Below are 18,967 nucleotides of genomic sequence, written 5' to 3'. Positions count from 1 at the left end.
CACTGAAAAACATTTCTTTGATGAGTAGCACTCAAACCAGTTGGTCTCCGTCTTCGGTTGATCATGTGTGCTCCTGCTTTGCTGGAATGAAAATGTGCAGTCACACCGGCCCTTTGCAGATAGGACCAGAACCCCGATGGCCCTCTATGCAGCCTTACTGAAGACTGCATAATGTGGACTCAGCAGCTGCCTTTTACCCAAAATTCAGAGAGATACAGGTGAGGATCAGTCAGAGTGCATGGCTTTGTTTACTGCTGTCTGGCCAACATGCCAGAGATGAAGCTATTCTGATGTGAGTTCAAATGCTTTTGTTTACTTGACTGGTCTTTAACCTGCATTATACTTGTAATCTGAACTGAGCCGCAGTAGATGGCACATTTAGCTCATTAAAAAAAAAAAAATAAGATCAGTACGACCGATAGGCCAGGTTCAGCACATGCAGAACCTGCATGTCCCATGAGTCTATTCCAGGTGCACGTGTTTAAGCCAAGCACTCGCTTGGTCTCCTTTCCTATGAGTCTGCACATTGGTGACGTCTCCACAGGGTTTAAGTTGAGCTGTGTGCAGGTGAAGGACCCCTCCAGGACCAAGGCTGGGAAACCCTGATGTAGTTTGTAAAAGTTCCATTGTTCAAGTTTCAAAATGTAACATTCAGTCTTCCCCATATGACTGCAAAAACAGGCCATTTTGAATCTATGCTTCTGGATGTCACAAAAACCAACACACTTTAGCTCCACTCATTCATATTGAAGGAGTGTTTCAGCCTGGATTGCTTTCCGGATGAGTCACAATAAAGGCCACAATAAACATATGTCATTTACATATACCAACCTTGAGCAGTGAAGTATCAAAAACAGCCTGGATGATTGAAAGGAAGAAAGAAAAAAAGATAGATAGATAGATAGATAGATAGATAGATAGATAGATAGATAGATAGATAGGTAGATAGATAGATGTGGAAAATTATCTTTTAAAATGAATTATGACTGTTTTGGTATATAAACATCAGTGAATGTTAAAAAAATCTAAAATAAAATACACAATAAATGTAGGATATGGTTTCTTCTTAGTGCTACTGACAGGGAGGCTGAATTGTCACACATGGTTATGGTGTCTGGAGATGCTGGCAAGGGAAGAAGGGAGAAATTTTGCTGAGTAATGAAATAGAAAATGAAATAAAGCAGATGCCCAAAACATAGAATGTCAAATATACACACACACTGTGGGATAAGTTTTGAGGAAATCTACACAGAGGGGAGCCCCTACTGATAGGAAAAAAAATTATTTACAAGAATAAAATAAAACATAAATACATTAGTGATAAATGATGATACTAATAATAATGGTATCTGTAAGTACATAATACATTTGCTGTATATAATACATTTGCTGTATAACCTTGCTATATTTCTCATGACAGTACTATTTTACCTTTGTCGTATTCATCTCACAATGGACTGTTCTCTAATAGGCCTGTATGAGGCTCTATTGCTTCTCTGCGGCCAAATCGCAGACGTGATCTAATTCCCACTCACATGTAAGTATTTTTGAATGCCAATTTTCCGAAAAGAGCTTTTTAAAAATAGTGTGAGATTTGTGGATGCTGTTAACAGGCTCTCTGTAACTGATCTATATCCTATAATTCTCTGTAACTGGAATATGAACTGCCCTCATTAGAGTAGGCTGAATAGCTCAACAGATAACAAGGAGGACTAACAGGCTCCTCCAATAATGTTCAGAGACAGTCACTAACAAATTTAAGAAAATGCTACTGGAATGCTAGTTACAAGTGTTTGTCTCTGGTTAAGCTAGAGCTTGAAATAAAAGCCATAGATGTGATTATACGCCATTGCTGTTTTGAAGCCAGCATACTGTAGGCTGTGACTGAATTAGACCCCTACTTCCTCATTAGTGTTGTGTTGTATAGCGGACAAATATTAGTTTACTAAACAGCAGTAAACATATGAATCAGTAAATGAATTCAGTCACTTTCTCATCATGAACCTGTGTCAGTTTTTACCAGTTGCATAAACAAACTAACATTATCTGTTTCAGTGAGGCAGTAAAGACATTAAGGTTTTTGTTTTTAGCTGTACAGAGCTGCTGTTTTCATGTTCTGCCAGTTTCATATTCAGTGGCTCAGCAGCCACTGTTAACAATAGCTAATGTTCCTCCAACCATTGCATAGTAGTAAGAGACTCGCAATACAGTTTAGAATACATTTAGCTAATGTAGTGATGTTCACTAGAAATTGCAAATGCTCTTTGGGAGGTTGCATTGTACTTAAAATCACTCCATTTTATCAGTCTGACACTAAAAAAATGACCAACATACATAATATATCCTAATACACAAATAAAGATCATTTTTATGTATATGTATTTCTTTCAAAAGGCTGTATATCCATTTGTAACAGTTTTAGATATAATTAGTTTTGTGATGCATCATGGAAAACACATTTTTATTTCTCTAATGAAGGTGGTATTAATCATAATATAGCTTTATATTTCCTTTACTTGTAAGCTCACTCCCAACAACATGTAACATGAAATATCAGTTCACGCTGCGTAAAATATTAGGGCATGAAAACATGTCTGTACTTCATTAGAACTTGCTTCTCCTACTGCTGTCACATGCTGATCCTGCCTCATTATACTGTAAATCACACCCAGAATGAACTTTGCACAACGCAGTCACTAATGCTCTGTTTGGTGTGAGGAGTTTGAGTGAGTAAGCATAGACGCAGTATGTCACATGTTCTTTACCACTGAAGGAGGAGATCTTCACTTTTGTGAGTGTATCCTTCTGAGTGCTTTTTGTGTGACTTAGCTGTTTCTATCCTCAAGTAATTGGGATACCTAGGCTTTTATAAGACTTTGTAGTCACAGCAAAAATTCATGTGAAGGCACGTTGGAGATTAATTTAACATCAGTTTGTTTACAGGCAAAGAATAGTTCAGTGGCAGTTAATAATTACGCTGTTATAAAATTTAATGAGAATGACATTGTGATTCAAATGTTGATAAGCTTGGAGAGTAACGTGATTCCCTTACTTCTCTTTGCCTGTTCTACTTTCCTAAATGCATGTTGCATAATTAAAGTGTTCAGGTAAATGATCAGATTAATCACTGGTTATGAATATGTTTGAAAAAATACCTTGATCAACTCTATGTAGCAAGCAAGCAAAGTTTATTTATATAGCGCTTTTTACAACAGGTGTTGTCACAAAGCAGCTTTACAGGAAAATCAGCATTACAGAAAAAAAATCCAGGTCCAAGCCCCCATGAGCAAGCCAGTGTATGCAGTGTGTGCAGTTAAGCCTTATGTTTAGTTTCTGGACACTTGAACCCCTTCTTTTTCTTGCCTGTTCAGTCCATTTGACCATTTTCAGCAAAAAACAGTGGGCCTCATCCAGCCCTTTCCAAAGCATCTAAACACCTCTGGAATGCACTCTCCTTCACTATGCAGTATTTTGGAAACGTCCTGATCAAGAAGTACAAATTCTAATGTAAGACTGACTGGAGAGTGTGTTTTCATTGGTTTTCTTACAGATGGCAAAATATATGCATATTTTTCTAATTATACATTGAAGTTTTCTGGCCTTAACAATGAAATATTTCAGTGGAAGCTTGAAAAAGGTGCAGTTGAACATACTGAGTTACCAGTAGAGAATGAGCCAGGTCTATAGTCATGTACAAACGTTTGGGCTCCCCTGGTCAAATGACATGTTGATTTTTTAAGTGTAAATAAGTGAACACATCCTCTGCAGAGAGCGAATGTCTGCACATTTTATTGCACAATTACTGTTGGCTGAATTTAACATATTGGGGGAAAAAATAAAACATAAAATGTGGCCTGTGTAAAAGTCATGGCTTGTTAAGTTAGATTTTTTTTCTTACATGATAAATTTAGCAAATAAATAGGCATCGTGCCCTACAATTTGCAGAATTGCCATATTTAAGTTTTTAAATTTATTTTTCCCTTAGAAAATAAACAAAAATGTAATTTGACCAGGGTGCCCAAACATTTGCATATAACTGTACCTTTTACCCTTGTGGATTCTATTTGCTGGTTGATTTGAATGAATATCTACCCTTGCTATGTGTAGAGAGGCCCTTTGCTTAACAGCAGGGCGACCTCATTGTTTTGTTTGGACTGAATGATCATTGGCAGGAACGAGGCCGGTGGACTTTGATAACATGCAGCAGTGGAAGTTGGGATTTGTTGTACTGTTGACCATCACCTTTAAAAAAGGAACCAAACTTTATTTCTTTTTTGTTAACATTTAGTGTAGAACTAGTACTTTTCTGCCTGGTCCCTTCCTCCCCTTCTCTTTCTTCATATTTGCCACTGCGTTTTCCCATAACTACCCCCCACAGCTCTCTGACCCAACCTTCAAGTCTCAAAAATGACACTGGGCTGTGATTGGCTGGCGTCTGGGCTTGCAGCCCTGCTATTGGCTGACAGGGCTTTCGGAGTATTTGCATTCTGAGGGAGGGCTGTGCCTATTGATGTGCTGCAGGGGGAGGGAGAGAGGGAAAGGAAGCAAAAAGGGAGGGATAGAGGAAAAGAATAGAAGGGAAGAGTCTCTTATTCCTAGGAGCGACTGTGACAGCTCTCGTGGAAGGGGCTTTGGAACTAGTGCCTTGTGGGAAAGCAAACAATAGTGAACGTCTCTTCTTGCTTTCAGGGGATGTGAGAAGAAGAGGGCTGGATATTCAAGCACAGCAATCACTGAGAGCTGCACTGCGCAAAAATGGGAGCTGATGTGACAATGGAGATTTTTTAGTTGCTTGGATCTTAGAAGGGGGGATTTCTGGATTTCTGGAATTTGAAAACTAAGAGGATAAAGATTGTGGCTTGTGAGTCTTTCTTTGGAACAAAAGGTAAGAATCCATGTGTATGTGTCATCTCACTCACACTTGCTCCATTACCACAATGCAACAAAGCTTGGATCCCTCAAGGGGGGGCTTTGAGGACGATGAAGTAATGACTCAATGTTAATACATGTTTAAGCATCTAGATGGAAAGAGACAGGACTAAGAAGATAGCAGAGCCAGTTTCATTATTGCATTTGATTCGTCTCCCCATAGATGGCCTCTGAATTTCATTAGTAGGATGATTCGGCATGAAATGGTTGATGGCCAGTTTGTGGTTTTACAAACACAGCAGGAGAAACAACACTGGTTTCTAAGTATTTATGACTCTAAGCATTTTGAATCTACTGTCAATTACAATCGTACAACCTGACAAACTGCCCTGCTATGCAGTTAATATACAACTTGTCTCATTTTTTGCTGCCTAGTGTGAAGTCTGCAGCCTCACCCTGTCTGCAATTTTATTTAACCGGTAAAACAACTCAGAGCAAAGTCTCTGTTACATAGTTTACCACCACTATAGTTATGCTCATACTGCACATAAAATAGAGGCCATGCTTCATTTATTTAGTTTCTAGTCAAAACAGCCATTAATTACAAGTTATTAATTTTTTCTGATATATTTCTGAGTAAGTATATCACAATCCCCTTGCATAAAGAAGGGAAAACTCAGAAAAATAATTGGAAAAAACAAGAGTTTCCAAAATCAGAGTTCAAAATTATTAAAAGGTGTAGAGAAAACGAGACCCCTAATAACTGTGCAAGAACTAGTAGACCACCAAAACTGTCACCATCAGATAAACACTACTCTAAGCTTTCATCTTTCACAGCTAATCAAGTTCCCCTTTTGCTTCAGATCAAATCCACAGGTGTTTCTGTCCATCCTTCCACTGTGAGAAGACACCTGTCTGAAAGGATACGTATCTGTCAAGAAGTCAGTACTGAGAAAAGGGAATAGGAAAAGAAGAACATTTGCAAATCAAACAAAATATTTGCTGACCACCCTCCAGAGGCCAGACCCTTAACATCACTGAATGTGTTTGGGATTACTTGGATTGTGAGAAACAGAAAATGCAACCATCTTCCAAGATGGAATTTTAGAGGTATGGAAAAATATCCATGCAGATTTCTTAGAAAAACTAAAAGCAAATCGGAAAAGAATGAAAGCTGGAATGAAGGCAAAAGGTGGACATACAGGGTTCTAAAGAATTTGATATTATATTTCGTTGTTGAGGCTTTTAATCCTGATGCTGAAAAATCAATAATTTGTACTTAATGATCATTTTGACTGGAAATTAAATGACGGGTGATCTTTGAGTTTGCACAGTACTGAATGTTTACACACCCCTTGTTGCAATAAAAAAAAACACTTTAAGAATTAGAAAATAACGTTGCAGTGTTGCATGGCATACGTCTTGTCTAAACATAACTGGTGTCTTGTTCCTGTTTTTGCACATTCAAGCAAATTTAGATGACCTTCAAGGTAAAGATAGTAATCTACCTTTTCCTTAAGAGTCTGCGGCAATGCCTTTTTGTAAACCTCTCATTTGAATAGCAAGCAAAAAACCTTTGATCGAAACAAATGTTGGTCAGTTTTTCTTCTCCAAAACATGAATAAAGTAAAATAGCTGTCAAATGATTTGTGACAGAAAGCTGTTCAACAATATAAAACAAAATGTTACCAAAAATAGTTTAAAAATTGGAACGATTCAGACATTCAGTTAAAAGACAAGAAGAGGTGGAAACGCACTGGTTCTGTGGAGATGAAGACCAGATCAGGATCAATAAACAACATTTTAGAGAGGACCAAGGCAAAATTCCGAATTTGCATTTTTTACATGTAACAAAGATGTAAAAGCTGCAGTTAAGACCACAGCGCAAAAAGGTCTACTTAGAATATAACAGAACCACCTGGAGAGTCCAGAAGACACAGCCAAGGACTTTGTGGCCATGACCAGGAACACTATGTTTGAAGATGAGTCAGTAAGTCATTTAAAGAGAAACATACCATCCTTGCTATGAAATATGGAGATGAATCTCACTTGTTCTGAAGAAGAGTGAGCACCAGTGGCAGAGGAAGTGAGGAAGTTCAAGACTGCAGGCAAGATGAGTACAGCAGATTGTCAGAAATAGAGATTGTTGGAGGGAAATCTGCATGCATCTGCTAAAAGCTGTGCATAAGTCCCTCCAGTTTGAACTTTCCAACAGAAAAAATGTTCCAAAGCACAAGGAAAATTCAAACCAGCAGTGGCTGCACTGGGAGGAGGCTAATGTTCTAGAGTGATCCTCACCTTTCCTGGGCTTCAATATCATTGAGGCTGTATTAAAATGTAAGATGCCAGGCAGCTGAAGAACGTATAGAACCTGGAGGCCTTTTGTCAGGAAGAATGGACATCTTTACCTAAAGCATCCAGAGACCCATTCAAAGTGATAGCAGAAGACCTAAAAAAGTAATTGAAGTTTAAGTTGGCGATACATGATATTGTGCACCAAAACAAACTTTTGACCAAGGTCTTGTTTGTGATTTGTGAGATAAATTAAATGTTCTGTATTGTGAAATAGCTTTATCAGAGTGCTATTAAATAAAACATTGTGATCACTCATTTTTTGAGAACAATCTTTCTGAGATTTTTCTTAAAGTAGTTCTTGAGAAAGGTCCTATGAAAATGTCTTCATCCATGACATCCATGATCCATGACATGTTCTTAAACCGCAGAACTGTTTGTACATTTTTGCTCTTGTGTGTGTAGATTCTGAACGAATCCCAAATAACAAAACATTGGTGAATCTCAGAATCTTCGTGAAAAAGTGTAAGTGGGTTTTGAGAAGACATTTCTTCTTAAGAACGGTTGGTAAATGAAGCACAATATCAGCATTTTAAAAATTTTGTGCCAGGGCTGTGCGGACTTGTATGTACCATAAATGAATACACAGCAAAACAATAAAAAATGGACAATGTTTAAGACATATTGTTAAAAATTATGGTGGTTAAAATCATAAATATTGTCACTCTCAGAACAAACCATTTATCTCTTGCATCTGTGATTTTTCTTTACATAATTTGAATCGAGTTTACACTCGAGTTAAACAATACAAATTTCAGTGAATGGAACAATAGACACGGTTGTGTTAGAATAATTTTTTTACATTAACTTACATTGAAGAAGGTTTAAGAAGGGTTTGTTCTTCTCCTGTACAGTTACTTTTTTGATGATAGGAGGTTTTGGTCAGACAGCAGCAGTATGAGTCTGTCTGTAAAGCCAAGAGTTTGTGTTCTTCCATTAAACTGTTCTGAAATATTTGAAAGGCTGTGCATGTTTTGTTATTGTTAAGTCCAGTTTTATCCTTTTCTAAATTAGTCATTACTCAATTACTAATATAATCAATAGCAACAGTCCTAGACTTCTGCTTTAAAAACATGGTAAATACATTTAAATATGATTATATAGTAGTGTAGTCGTTGGCTTTTAAAGAACTTGAAAACTGCATGAAAACACCTTAAGAATTAGTTACCTTTTACATTTTGATCATTTATCTACATTTATTTTATTATTTTGCTTAAGCATGAATGTTGGTTCACTGTAGATCTAACCAGATTTCATCTGGACGGATAAAATGGAGATCTGACTCAGTTTGCTGAGCAACATTTACATGCAGTTTATATGCAGAAAATGTTTCCAAGCCCAGCAGGAGAAGAGAGAGTATTGAGGAGAGAGAGAGAGAGAAAGGAGTGGGCATGTGGGGTTAATGTGTGTGGAGGTGCAGATGCTTCACGCATTGAGACTGTGACCAAGGCAATGGCTGGGTTATTTATGTCACAGTGAGGCCGGAGCTCCATGACGATGGCCGTTTGAAACAGTCTCACTCTTTTTGCACCCTTTGCCTCTCTCAGCTGACACGTGACTCTTTGAAGAACCTCTTTATTGCTGGTTCTTTATTTGCTTTTAATAGTGAATTGCAGGTGCAAAATTGGGCTGGACACTATTGCAGTGGTTCCCAAAGAACCTTACCATAAAAAGAACTTGGCTTTTGTTGGAACTTGAGATGTGTCTTTTTCTTACAATATGAATCCTCCATAATGACTGACTTTGTCTTCGTGTGTTGACCAAGCAAGAGTGGTGGCTAATAGCACTGGGAGTTGACGTCTGTGGATGTGTAATGCAGGGCTGGAGGGGGTTCTGCTCAGCTCTTTTGTGCTGTTAGGCCCTGACAATCCAACTGCTGTTCTCTGTATTAGGGCCTGACCAACCAGTCACTGATACTGATTTGGAGTAGCTAAGAATTCTGATAACTGGTCATTTTAGACAGTGTGATTTTATATGGTCAAAAATTAAACAGACTCCAGTAGATTTTATGAAATAGTGCTTTAATAATGAACTTGACAGCCAAATGTGAGGGTCAGGTCTCTATTAAACTCAAATAGTTGTCTTTATAACATTTTAAGAAACATTATTGGTGCTTTGTCAAAGAGATGATGTTGACAAATCTGTGAAAATTTAATATTGACTGATTTTATCAGACACACACTGTATCAGGTGTTCTCTAACTTATATATACAGTACTGTGCAACAAATCAGAGACCATCATTCATTTTTCTGTTTTTAGCACCAGGAAAAAGTGGAAAGCATATATTTAACAGATATTTAGTGTTTTTGCACTAAACAACTAAATTTAGTACATTTTTTCAGTATTTAATACTTTGCCTTTATTACAGCTTCCATTCTTTTCAGGAGACTTGCTTTCAGTTTTTTTTTTTTAAATCTTCAGGGATATTGTTCCACACCTCCAAAGTTCAGTCTTAGAAGTTGTTTGCATTTTCTGCATCTCATGATCCAAAGAATCCCAAACACATTCAATAATATTCAGGTCTGGACTCTGGGGCGGCCAGGCCATTGTTCTGAGCACCAGCAGCATCTTTGATTTACAGCTTCTTGACAGCTACTCATCCTTTCAGACTCATAGCATTGAGTTGTCTTCTCAGAGTGGAAGGATGGACGTAAACACTTGTTTTCAGATCTGAAGCAAGAGTGGAGCTTGATTTTCTCCTCTCTCTCAAAGATAAAAGCTTTAAGTAGTGTTTATCTGGTAGTGACAGTTTTGATGGTTGCATGATTATTGGGTATCCCTTTTTCTCTTTAACTTTTAGAATGTTTTCATCAACATAGAAGCTCATGTTTTTTTTTTCTTATTTTCTCTTGACTTTCCCCTTTCATGTTGGTGCATTATCTTTTTATCCAATCTCCTCAGTAATATCTCCTGAAAGAAAGAGAAAAACTTGTACCCAATGACCATTTTGGTTTGAAATTAAATAAATGAGGGATGATTTTTGCACAATAATGATATATTGCTTTTTATATTTTCCTCAGTTCTGCCTTTGTCTGTGTCTGTCTGTGCCCTTGCCTTTCTCTCTTCTCTGCGCCTGTTAAATTATTCAGTTGACCTCCAGTGGACATTGAGCTTCAGGGTGCTCTGTTAAATGAAATAGGATGGATTTCTAGAGAGAAATTACTGTTGCTGAGCTGGATTACTATAATTTAGAGTCTTTAAGCAATGTAGCAGTGTACAGGTTTGATATAAATAACGGCACGACTGGAAACGTTGAGCTGCGCAGTTTCTTTAAAGCCATTACAAGTGTGTTTAGGCTTTGTTCATTCCTCAGCGCTGAGCTGGCCTGTTTTTCACTCACGCTGTTCGCCTTGCCCGAAGTGGGAGGACCCAGTCAGTTAAAGGCAAGCCTGGATCCGCCACGCACCGCTGAGGAATTTAGCAAGCTCACACGGTACAACCACTGGTGGACAGAGGCTTCCTCTCATGTTGCCTCCTCCAGCTATCTGCATTCTTCTTCTTCACTCCCTCTGTCTTTATACAACATACGGATATGAAACACTATAGATCACTATAGATTATTGATCTCCTTCAGGGCGGAGTTGGGTTTTGTGTGGCTTTAGGGTGTATGTTCCAGTTCAGGGAATGTTATGTAAGAAACTAAAGAACCGTGATGTTGCAATAATCTTGAATATATTTCTTTTATCACACAGTGCGTCAGACTTTCTGTAACATAAGACTGCTGTCATTTACAGGAAAGCAGATGTGACTGCAGGCTGAGTCCATGGCATCCCCACAGTCCCTTACCCCACAGCCTACAGGTGAATGCAAATCTTTTACTTGTCTAAAAACCTAATTGCACAGTTTCCCCCCTAACCCAAGTGCAGTTGATCTGCCAAGACAAGTTTGGTGTCTGATGCTTACTTCTTTACTTTTGCATTGGAGGCCAACCGGTACACTGGTGGTATCTATAAGTGTCCACTGACTTTTTGTTAGTGGACACTTATGGACACCAATTTTGCATCTTGCAGACTGCCTGCCTAAATCACCACACACATGCTTCAAACTATGTCAAGTCATTAAAGGGGCAGAGTTCCACACTTTTGCCATTTTACCATTTTTGTGGACTGACAGGTTTATTTCCAGTCATTTGGGACAGACACATTTTGTTTTTTGATTTTCTGTGCTGACCGATCAGATCAGAGGCAAAGAGGGCCTTTAGTGACAGCTGTAATGGATATGAAATTAGTGGTTGCAGTCCTTTACAGATCAAACGTAAACAAATAGCAGCTTGTAAAGTTTAGCCTGTTTTTGTTAGCAGCACCATGTTTACAAGTTAACAGTAGAAACTTTCTGCCTGTAAGTATCAAAACAGTAGCATGACTGGCAATTGTGATGCTGTTGTTGCTTAGCAACTGTGAAAGGCACAACCCAATGCAGCCTTTAAAAACCGCAGAAGTGTGAAAGTATGAACCCCTAAGAAACAAAGCAATGCCGTGTGCCTCACGTTTTCCGCCTTCAGAGAACAGTGTCCCTGATGCAAAGCAAACAACAACAGCTAATCAGCTGGCTTTGTAAAATTTTTAGCCTGCTAAATGTGTGTGAGTGAGTGAGTGAGTGAGTTACAAGCAGAGACATTATAAACAAGGAGAAGACGAATGGGAAAGCTCATAACACTCAACAAGGCGACTGTTCAGTAAAGAGAGCTTACAAGTAAAGCTGCGAGTGGTAAAAGCCCTCCCTCATTGTGGAGGTCGTGCGCATGCATAGTAGCCAGACCAAGTTGAAAAAACATGTTTTTGTGTTATTTGAGCCTAATGTTACAAAATATATGATTTTTGTTAGCTTTTACCACAGATTTCAAATATGTTTTTTAAAGAATTTTTTTTAGATTTGGATTAATATTTCTCTTCTCTAGTTAGAATCTTAGTCTTGTATTCCTAGAAATAACTGCCCAGGGGTGTTGCCAAGATGGCTGCAGAGTGGACAGACTTTCCTCTAAGGATTTTGGTTAGAAGCCGGTTTCATTAGGTGCTTCATATCTGAAAATCTTCTTGATGCCACTGTGTGGTCTAGCAAATCCTGCAGGAACTGACACTGAAGAAGTGTAGATCATACGTACAGACTTTATGTTAATAAGCAAAGTGAGTCTTTAAGTAATCTCAAATAGCCTTGCTTATGTGGTTTACAACAAGACTTTTTTGCGGTTGCCATGCTCTCACAGCAGTGATTGTAAATCTGATGGGTTAAAATGTTTGTTACGCACCACACTGGCATCACCAAAGCAGATACTATTTGCTGTGCACTGCCCAGCCTTATCAGCCGGTACACCTTGCTGTTTAATGTTTAAACAGGCTGCCAAACGGATGTTAAGCAGAACAACCAGCGTGATGCTAAACTAATGGCTGTAGACTGACATTATTTGTTAGCTGTATTAGTCTCATAGCTCCAGTACAAAACTAAATAAGAGAACTTTGGACCTTAAATGTGTTTTTTGCTGATCGACAACATTTGAGGCAAGAGAAAAATGATGCAAATTTGAACTACAGTATTGCTTTAATGCTCTTCAACACTTAAACTCTTTGATACAGTCAAAGATCCAGGAGTCAAACCAGAGCTGGTTGCAATAGCTTCTGTAGGTTCAGTGCTACAGCATGATTTTTCTGGGATTCGGTCTGTACTTCCACTCAGCTCAGTAAGACTTCCATGTATTTGGCTCAGGCCATGCAGTGTGACTGTCTTAATCTCTAGAGGGCTTGAGAAAGTGTTAGAGCACAGTATTGTTGTAAGGCTAGCTGACCATATGCTGTGTCAGAGGGATCCTGCATCTATACCATATGCCACCTGGACTTGACACACATACACCCAGCAGTCATGGAGACCGCTTGTATGACCCAGTCGCTGAAATTTCTGGTGTCGCCAAAAATTCACTTGGCAGGTTCGAAGAGGTTTTCCTACTTTTGCTGGAGTGAAGCCGATGAGGACAAAAGGCAAGGTAATGACCTGATACTGTTTAGATATGTTTAAAAGACTTATGCAAAGGTAGTTCTGAATAAGGGTGGAATAGTTTAACTTTCAGGCCATCGACCCTTAGGCTTATACTGAGGCCATGTGATTTTGAATGGAATGCAGTTCTTGTTTGACTAGATGAGGTAAATGCTGCTGCGAAAGTTACAGTAAGACCAAACGCATACCTGCCCTGAGCGCTTTTATTTGTATATGCTTTCAAGGGACCATATGGTCAGTTTGTGTAATCCCCCTTCTTTGCCTACCATGGGCCCTTATATCCACTCTGGAGAAACAGTAATCCCCTGTTTCTTATTGTCTCTTAGTGTGTAGTACATGGTTCGACCATTTCTGTTTACTTATTAAATATGGAGGAACATGTGTTTTCTATGTACCTACAGTACTGTAGTCAGTACAGAAGTCAGAGAGCACCCTTTCATTTATTTGATTTTACATCAAAAGTTAAGTATGATTTATTCATTTTTGAGCATCAGGAAGATGATTTAACAGAGAATTCCACAAAACCATAACAACTAAATCTAATGTCAATTTTCTACATTTAGTGTATGGACTCTTTATTACAGCATCTATTCTTATCAGACTTGCTTTCAGTGTTTCAAAAAAAACATATTTCCAAAGTTCAGTCTTAGAAGTTGGTTGCATTTTCTGCTTCTCACAATCCAAGTACACATTCAGTGATGTTGAGGTCTGGAATCTGTGGTGGCCAGTTCATTGTTCCATTAAGAACACCAGCAGATTCTTTGTCCTTGTTCAGACTGCCAGCCCAAATCTGATTTTTGGCATATCCAGATTGTATTCAGATTGACTTTTGATAGTCTGGACAGCAAAAAAAACACATGAAATACGATTTTTGCAAATCAGGTTTGAAATCCAATTCCAATTAAATCAGATTTTAAAGTGTCTTTTGCATCAGTCAGAATGATGTCAAACCCAGAGTGACAGAATTCATGCTTATGCCAGAGAATTTTGAAGGGTTTGGAGGGCGAGATGATGCACCTCCACCTCTCCCGCGCTTGGAATCTGCATCACCAGCGTAGCTATATAGTTACTGATGCCTACGTTGTTACCACAGCAACCCATGCAGACAAGCTGGTGATGTCTGGACACACAAATCCGATCTGATCACTTGCAAATAACAGTGCAGACAGTCGTCTCAAAAGATCTGTTTTGAGAAACAAATCCGATTTGCCTGCAGTCTGAAAGTAGCTTTTTAACATTGAAGGAACAGACAGAAAGTCCTGTGGATTTTTTCAGACCTGAAGCAGTGGAACTAGTGGGAGAGTGGAGCTTGATTTTCACTAACAAAAGCCTTAAGTACTGCTTATCCGATGGTGAGAGTTATGGTGGTCTGTCAGGTCTTGCACAGATGTTAGGAGCCAGATTTTCTCTACATCTTTTAATCATTTGTTGAACTCCTGTGTTTTCACTTATTGTGGAAGTAGATTACCTTCTATCTAATCTCCTCAGAAATATCTCCTGAAAAATGGATAACTTGTACTTAATGGCTGTTAAACTGGAGACTAAATAAATAAGGGGTGGTCTCTGACTACTGAAAATTGTGAAAGCATTTGAAAATCGAACGCTATGATTTTTTGTTTCATTCGTCTTTGTATGTAACTATGGTTTCACTGCATTTGCATGAAAAACATTGAGTCAGCTGAGTTTAGCATTATGATCAAGTTGACTGGAATCCAGTACATTACTCTGACCCATGGGCTGGACTCTGCGAACGTTTTACAGCTTGTTTGCCTGTTCCACCCAACACCCTGCATGACTCACAAGGGGCCTGCTTTTTGTCTGTAGAATTTTGGACTAAACCCACACACGCCTCTTGTTTTCACTGTAACACAGTAACACATAGCCTCCCTGCTATAGACCTGATTTCTGTTCGATGTAAGATCATTAGAACAGTGCAGTGTGTCTTAGTTTTACCTTTTTCTCCTGAAATGACGTCGCTGTTTGTTTCCAGTCATGTGGTATGCATGTGTGTGTGTGTGTATGTGTGTGTGTGTGTGTGTGTGTGTGTGTGTGTGTTATTTTGAGCCAGTAGGTCATAATCATCCTTGGTCTTGGGTTTGGAACGGTGACATTTGTTATGAACTGAAAGCAGCCCACAGTAACTGTGGGATGGAATTTGCTCAGTTCTCTGACTGTAGTTAGCACAAACAGTCTTTTGCTTTCTGTTGCATGCAGTGTAAGGATTTGATGAGCCAGAGTGATGCCAGAACATTAGATGGTTTGCTATCCAGCAATTACAGGCTTAAATGTGAGGTGCAGTTTTCAGGATGTACATGTGACTTCTGAATGTTGCGCCATCAGTAGTGTTTTCCCTTGAATGCTAAGTTTGTTTGAAGTTTTTTATTAATTATGTTCCCTGGGTATTTAGTTCAAAATTAACCTGGCCTCAGAGCCAACTAGGGGTGTAAAAATGCATGAATGCATCTTGATTCATCGATCTGAAGGTGATGAACTTATTTTGGAATGTGAGAATTAAGCAATAGAGCATGAGAGGGAGTGTGATATTGCAAATAACATCACGGCTATAATTCATTCATAACCATGATGTAATTCGCAAAACCACACAAACTTTAGTTCTGCAAAATAAAGAAAAAAGTAACTAAAAACCCGAACATTGTATCAAATGTGCTTTAATGTTGGCAGTTTCTTCCTCCAGATAAGGTAGTAACCTTTTGTGTTCACAGAAGGCTCTCAAAATATGAAGAAAATGTCTTCACAGTTTTTACTGTCATGTTAAACAGTGGTGTTTCTGTTTGTTTATTTTCTCTGTCTTCCCATGATGAAACAGAACAAGTACCCATCCCGAGCAGTGAATTCGGTTATCGAATACTGGTACCTTGAATAGTTAACTGACACATCCATACAGTTATCATAAGTATCAGCATGGGTAGAACGCTTCTCAGCCAATCAGATCGTGGGCAGTAACTGTTGTATAATTACTTATAATCCATTGGTATAATTTAATAATAAAGTATGCCCTAATTTTTTGGCCAAAATAAAATTCTCAGGCTATATTCAAACATGACCAATTCTCTCAACAATCTTAATGTATTGTTTATATTGTCTATATTCCACTACTGTATAAACAGTTTCTCTACTAATATTTGTGAGTTCAGTAAACTTTCAACAAAACACAGTGTCACTGATTCTAAGCACTGCTTTTATTAAAGGGCCCATATCTTTTATATTTTATCTTTTCCCCTGAGGCCCACTCATCACATTTGTGTGGTTTTATGTATCGAAAACAGTCATTATTTATTTTTACATGACATTTACATTTTCAAACCTCTCTTCATTTCTTTATTACTGTGTCTTTAAGTGTGATACATGTAAACAGTCTCTGTTCTGATTGGTTGTTCTATATTGTGCTTCAAAAAGCAGTCAAGGCTGAAACATGTCTTATAACATTAGCATGAAGTAGCAATGAATAAACTGCTGTAGGCTGAATAGGTGGATACATGTAAATAAGTCGGTTTTTGTGGCATCATGAAACCAGTGAAATCAAACCAGGCTGTTTGCATACTACATCAAACTATTTTATTAAAAAAAAAAGATGAAAATATTGTTTTCCATGAAATGGGCTCTTAAAGCATCAAAAGTGATTTGACTGGTAACGGCGCCCCCTGGTAGAGAATGTTTGGCCTGCTGAACGTTAGTGAGTGAATGCGTGAGTATGTGAGTTAGTGAATGAGTTCAGTTTAATGAGGTGCTTTGTATCTAAACATAACCCTAAATTATACCAACAGAATCTAATCGCAACAGTTCATGACGAAATTTGAGATTTCCTGATTCACTGAATTATTATTCTTAAACAATCGTGGTCAGATCAAATCAGATCAAGTTCAGAGATTCACAAAGAAATACAATCATGAGGTCAGAGATTTACAGCCTTCCCTGTTATGTATACTTAATAATATCTAAACTGGATTGCTTGGTTTTAGAGTCTGTGCCCACTGGAGTGGCTCAGACACCCCAGCAAGAGGAAGAGGAGGATGACGAAGATGAGGAGCTGGGAGAGAAGTTTCAGTTTGATGATAGTGAGGAAGAAGAACAGGAAGCAGCTGGAAATTCTGGAGAAAATCAGGCTTTAGGAGTTCCCCCTGCTGGAGCCGGGCCTTCACAGGGTCCCAGAGGTGTCGTCATGGCTTCAAATGCACTTTACAGTCAAGCATTGAAGCGTGTCTCAGCCAGTCACTGTCAGGAAATAAATGGAGGGACCTCTGCTGGTCAGGAGTACCAAACCATTCCTTCACACATAACAAGCCCAGGTGAGCTGTTGCCATGTGTGTATCATGAGTTTGTTTAGATTAAAAGTGATTTGGTGACTTCTTGACCTGCAGTGTGTGATTTTGATGTGCTTATGAAACTGTTTCTGTTTTTTTATCCAGATATGGTAGCCAGACAGTCTCCTGATGGGTAAGTTGGCTGTAAAGCTGACTATTTGATACTGATCCAACTCATACAAGCCCACTGACATGTAAAGTTGACAAAGTTTATACCACTCTTTTCTCTTTTTATAAAAAGATAATAAAAGGTTATAGAATTTTCTTAAGATTCACACATGAAAGATATGATTGTATGAAAAAGTTTTAGAGATTTTGGAGGAAAAAAATGTTAAACCCGTTCAAAAGGGTCACATTCTTGTTCGACAATGAGCGAACCTTTTATGCAGACCTTTACAGTCCTAGCTTCATAGACATTTTTCACATGATTTACAATGATGACCCGTGGTTGTAGACAAGAGCCTCATATTGGTTTATTATTTACTTTTCAGTACCATGGCTGTGTTCTGCCATGTAGCCAGTGATTTAAGTCTGTGTGTTAGGACATTATCCTCACTCTTAAGAATAAATACTGCTGTAACTAATTGTCCACTGGTCTGACTAATGGCCACTTTTGACAATGTTTCAGGAGCTCTGTTTCTACTGAGCCTAGAGTCACTGACGAGATGAAGAGTACATGGAAGAGAAACACCATTTATGAAGGTATTGCTCTGTCCTGTTATACAACTCCCGTTTTACAATGTGTGGGTGTTTTCAAGGGTTAGACAGTTCCCAGCAACTGCCAGTGTCCAGCTCTGTGTCTGTGATCTATAGGTTTATATTCAAGACCCGAATGCTCCTGTACGCCCGTCATAAAGAAGGACGTTCGCATGTTTGCTCAGGCAGGTCTGTGGCTCTGAGGGGGAACTGTGTTACTACACTAGTCCTCTGATACCATCACAAAGACTGGGAAATCCAAGCTAATGATACAGCACATTCAGATCAAAACAATGACTTCAGCTAATCAAATCCAGGAGGCCTATGAGCTCACTGGAAGGAAACACGCATGTTCATTTCAAATTCCCCTTCACTTCAGATCAACTATTCATAACAAGGTGGTCATGTGTCGTCCAGAAAATGTACTGGAATTTCTCAACGAATGCCTTGCTCTCAATCTTACTGCAAATGTCTACATTTTTATCCTGATCACCCACTCATAAATATTGTGCCACTGTTGAAATTGAACAAATCCCAACCCAGCGTAAATCATTCAGAGTGGTTTGATGTGAAATGCTTTGTTAGACAAATTTACAGAGTCAGAAATGTTCACGGTAGTGGTGATGGGAATCATGTGGAGAGTTTACTGCCTCTTGAAGCTCCCTCACAGGAAGCTATTAAATGAAATGGTTATGAATATGCCTGAGGCATGGTTTTACAATATTTTTGAGATAAAGTTATG

General features: G+C 38.6%; 1 protein-coding gene across 8 annotated transcripts in view; it reads left to right on the top strand.

Moving 5' to 3' along the window:
- Positions 1–2,702: 2,702 nt before the first annotated feature.
- Positions 2,703–18,967, top strand: part of arhgef10lb (Rho guanine nucleotide exchange factor (GEF) 10-like b) — a 52,201-nt gene continuing 35,936 nt past the window's right edge. For 4 of the 8 annotated variants that reach the window (XM_036590792.1, XM_036590793.1, XM_036590795.1 and 1 more), the window contains exons 1-6: positions 4,527–4,885; positions 10,957–11,022; positions 17,188–17,514; positions 17,635–17,662; positions 18,158–18,231; positions 18,343–18,414. In XM_036590792.1, coding sequence (XP_036446685.1) covers positions 10,986–11,022; positions 17,188–17,514; positions 17,635–17,662; positions 18,158–18,231; positions 18,343–18,414 — 538 coding nt within the window. In that variant the 5' untranslated portion in view covers positions 4,527–4,885; positions 10,957–10,985. Of the gene's footprint in view, positions 2,792–4,525; positions 4,886–10,956; positions 11,023–17,187; positions 17,515–17,634; positions 17,663–18,157; positions 18,232–18,342; positions 18,415–18,967 lie in introns of those variants that run through there. The other 4 variants (XM_036590790.1, XM_036590796.1, XM_036590794.1 and 1 more) reach the window with 4 other exon arrangements.

This window comes from Colossoma macropomum, unplaced genomic scaffold (assembly GCF_904425465.1).
Source record: "Colossoma macropomum unplaced genomic scaffold, Colossoma_macropomum, whole genome shotgun sequence".
In the NCBI taxonomy this organism is placed as follows: domain Eukaryota; kingdom Metazoa; phylum Chordata; class Actinopteri; order Characiformes; family Serrasalmidae; genus Colossoma; species Colossoma macropomum.
This window is presented reverse-complemented; position numbering and strand designations above follow the sequence as displayed.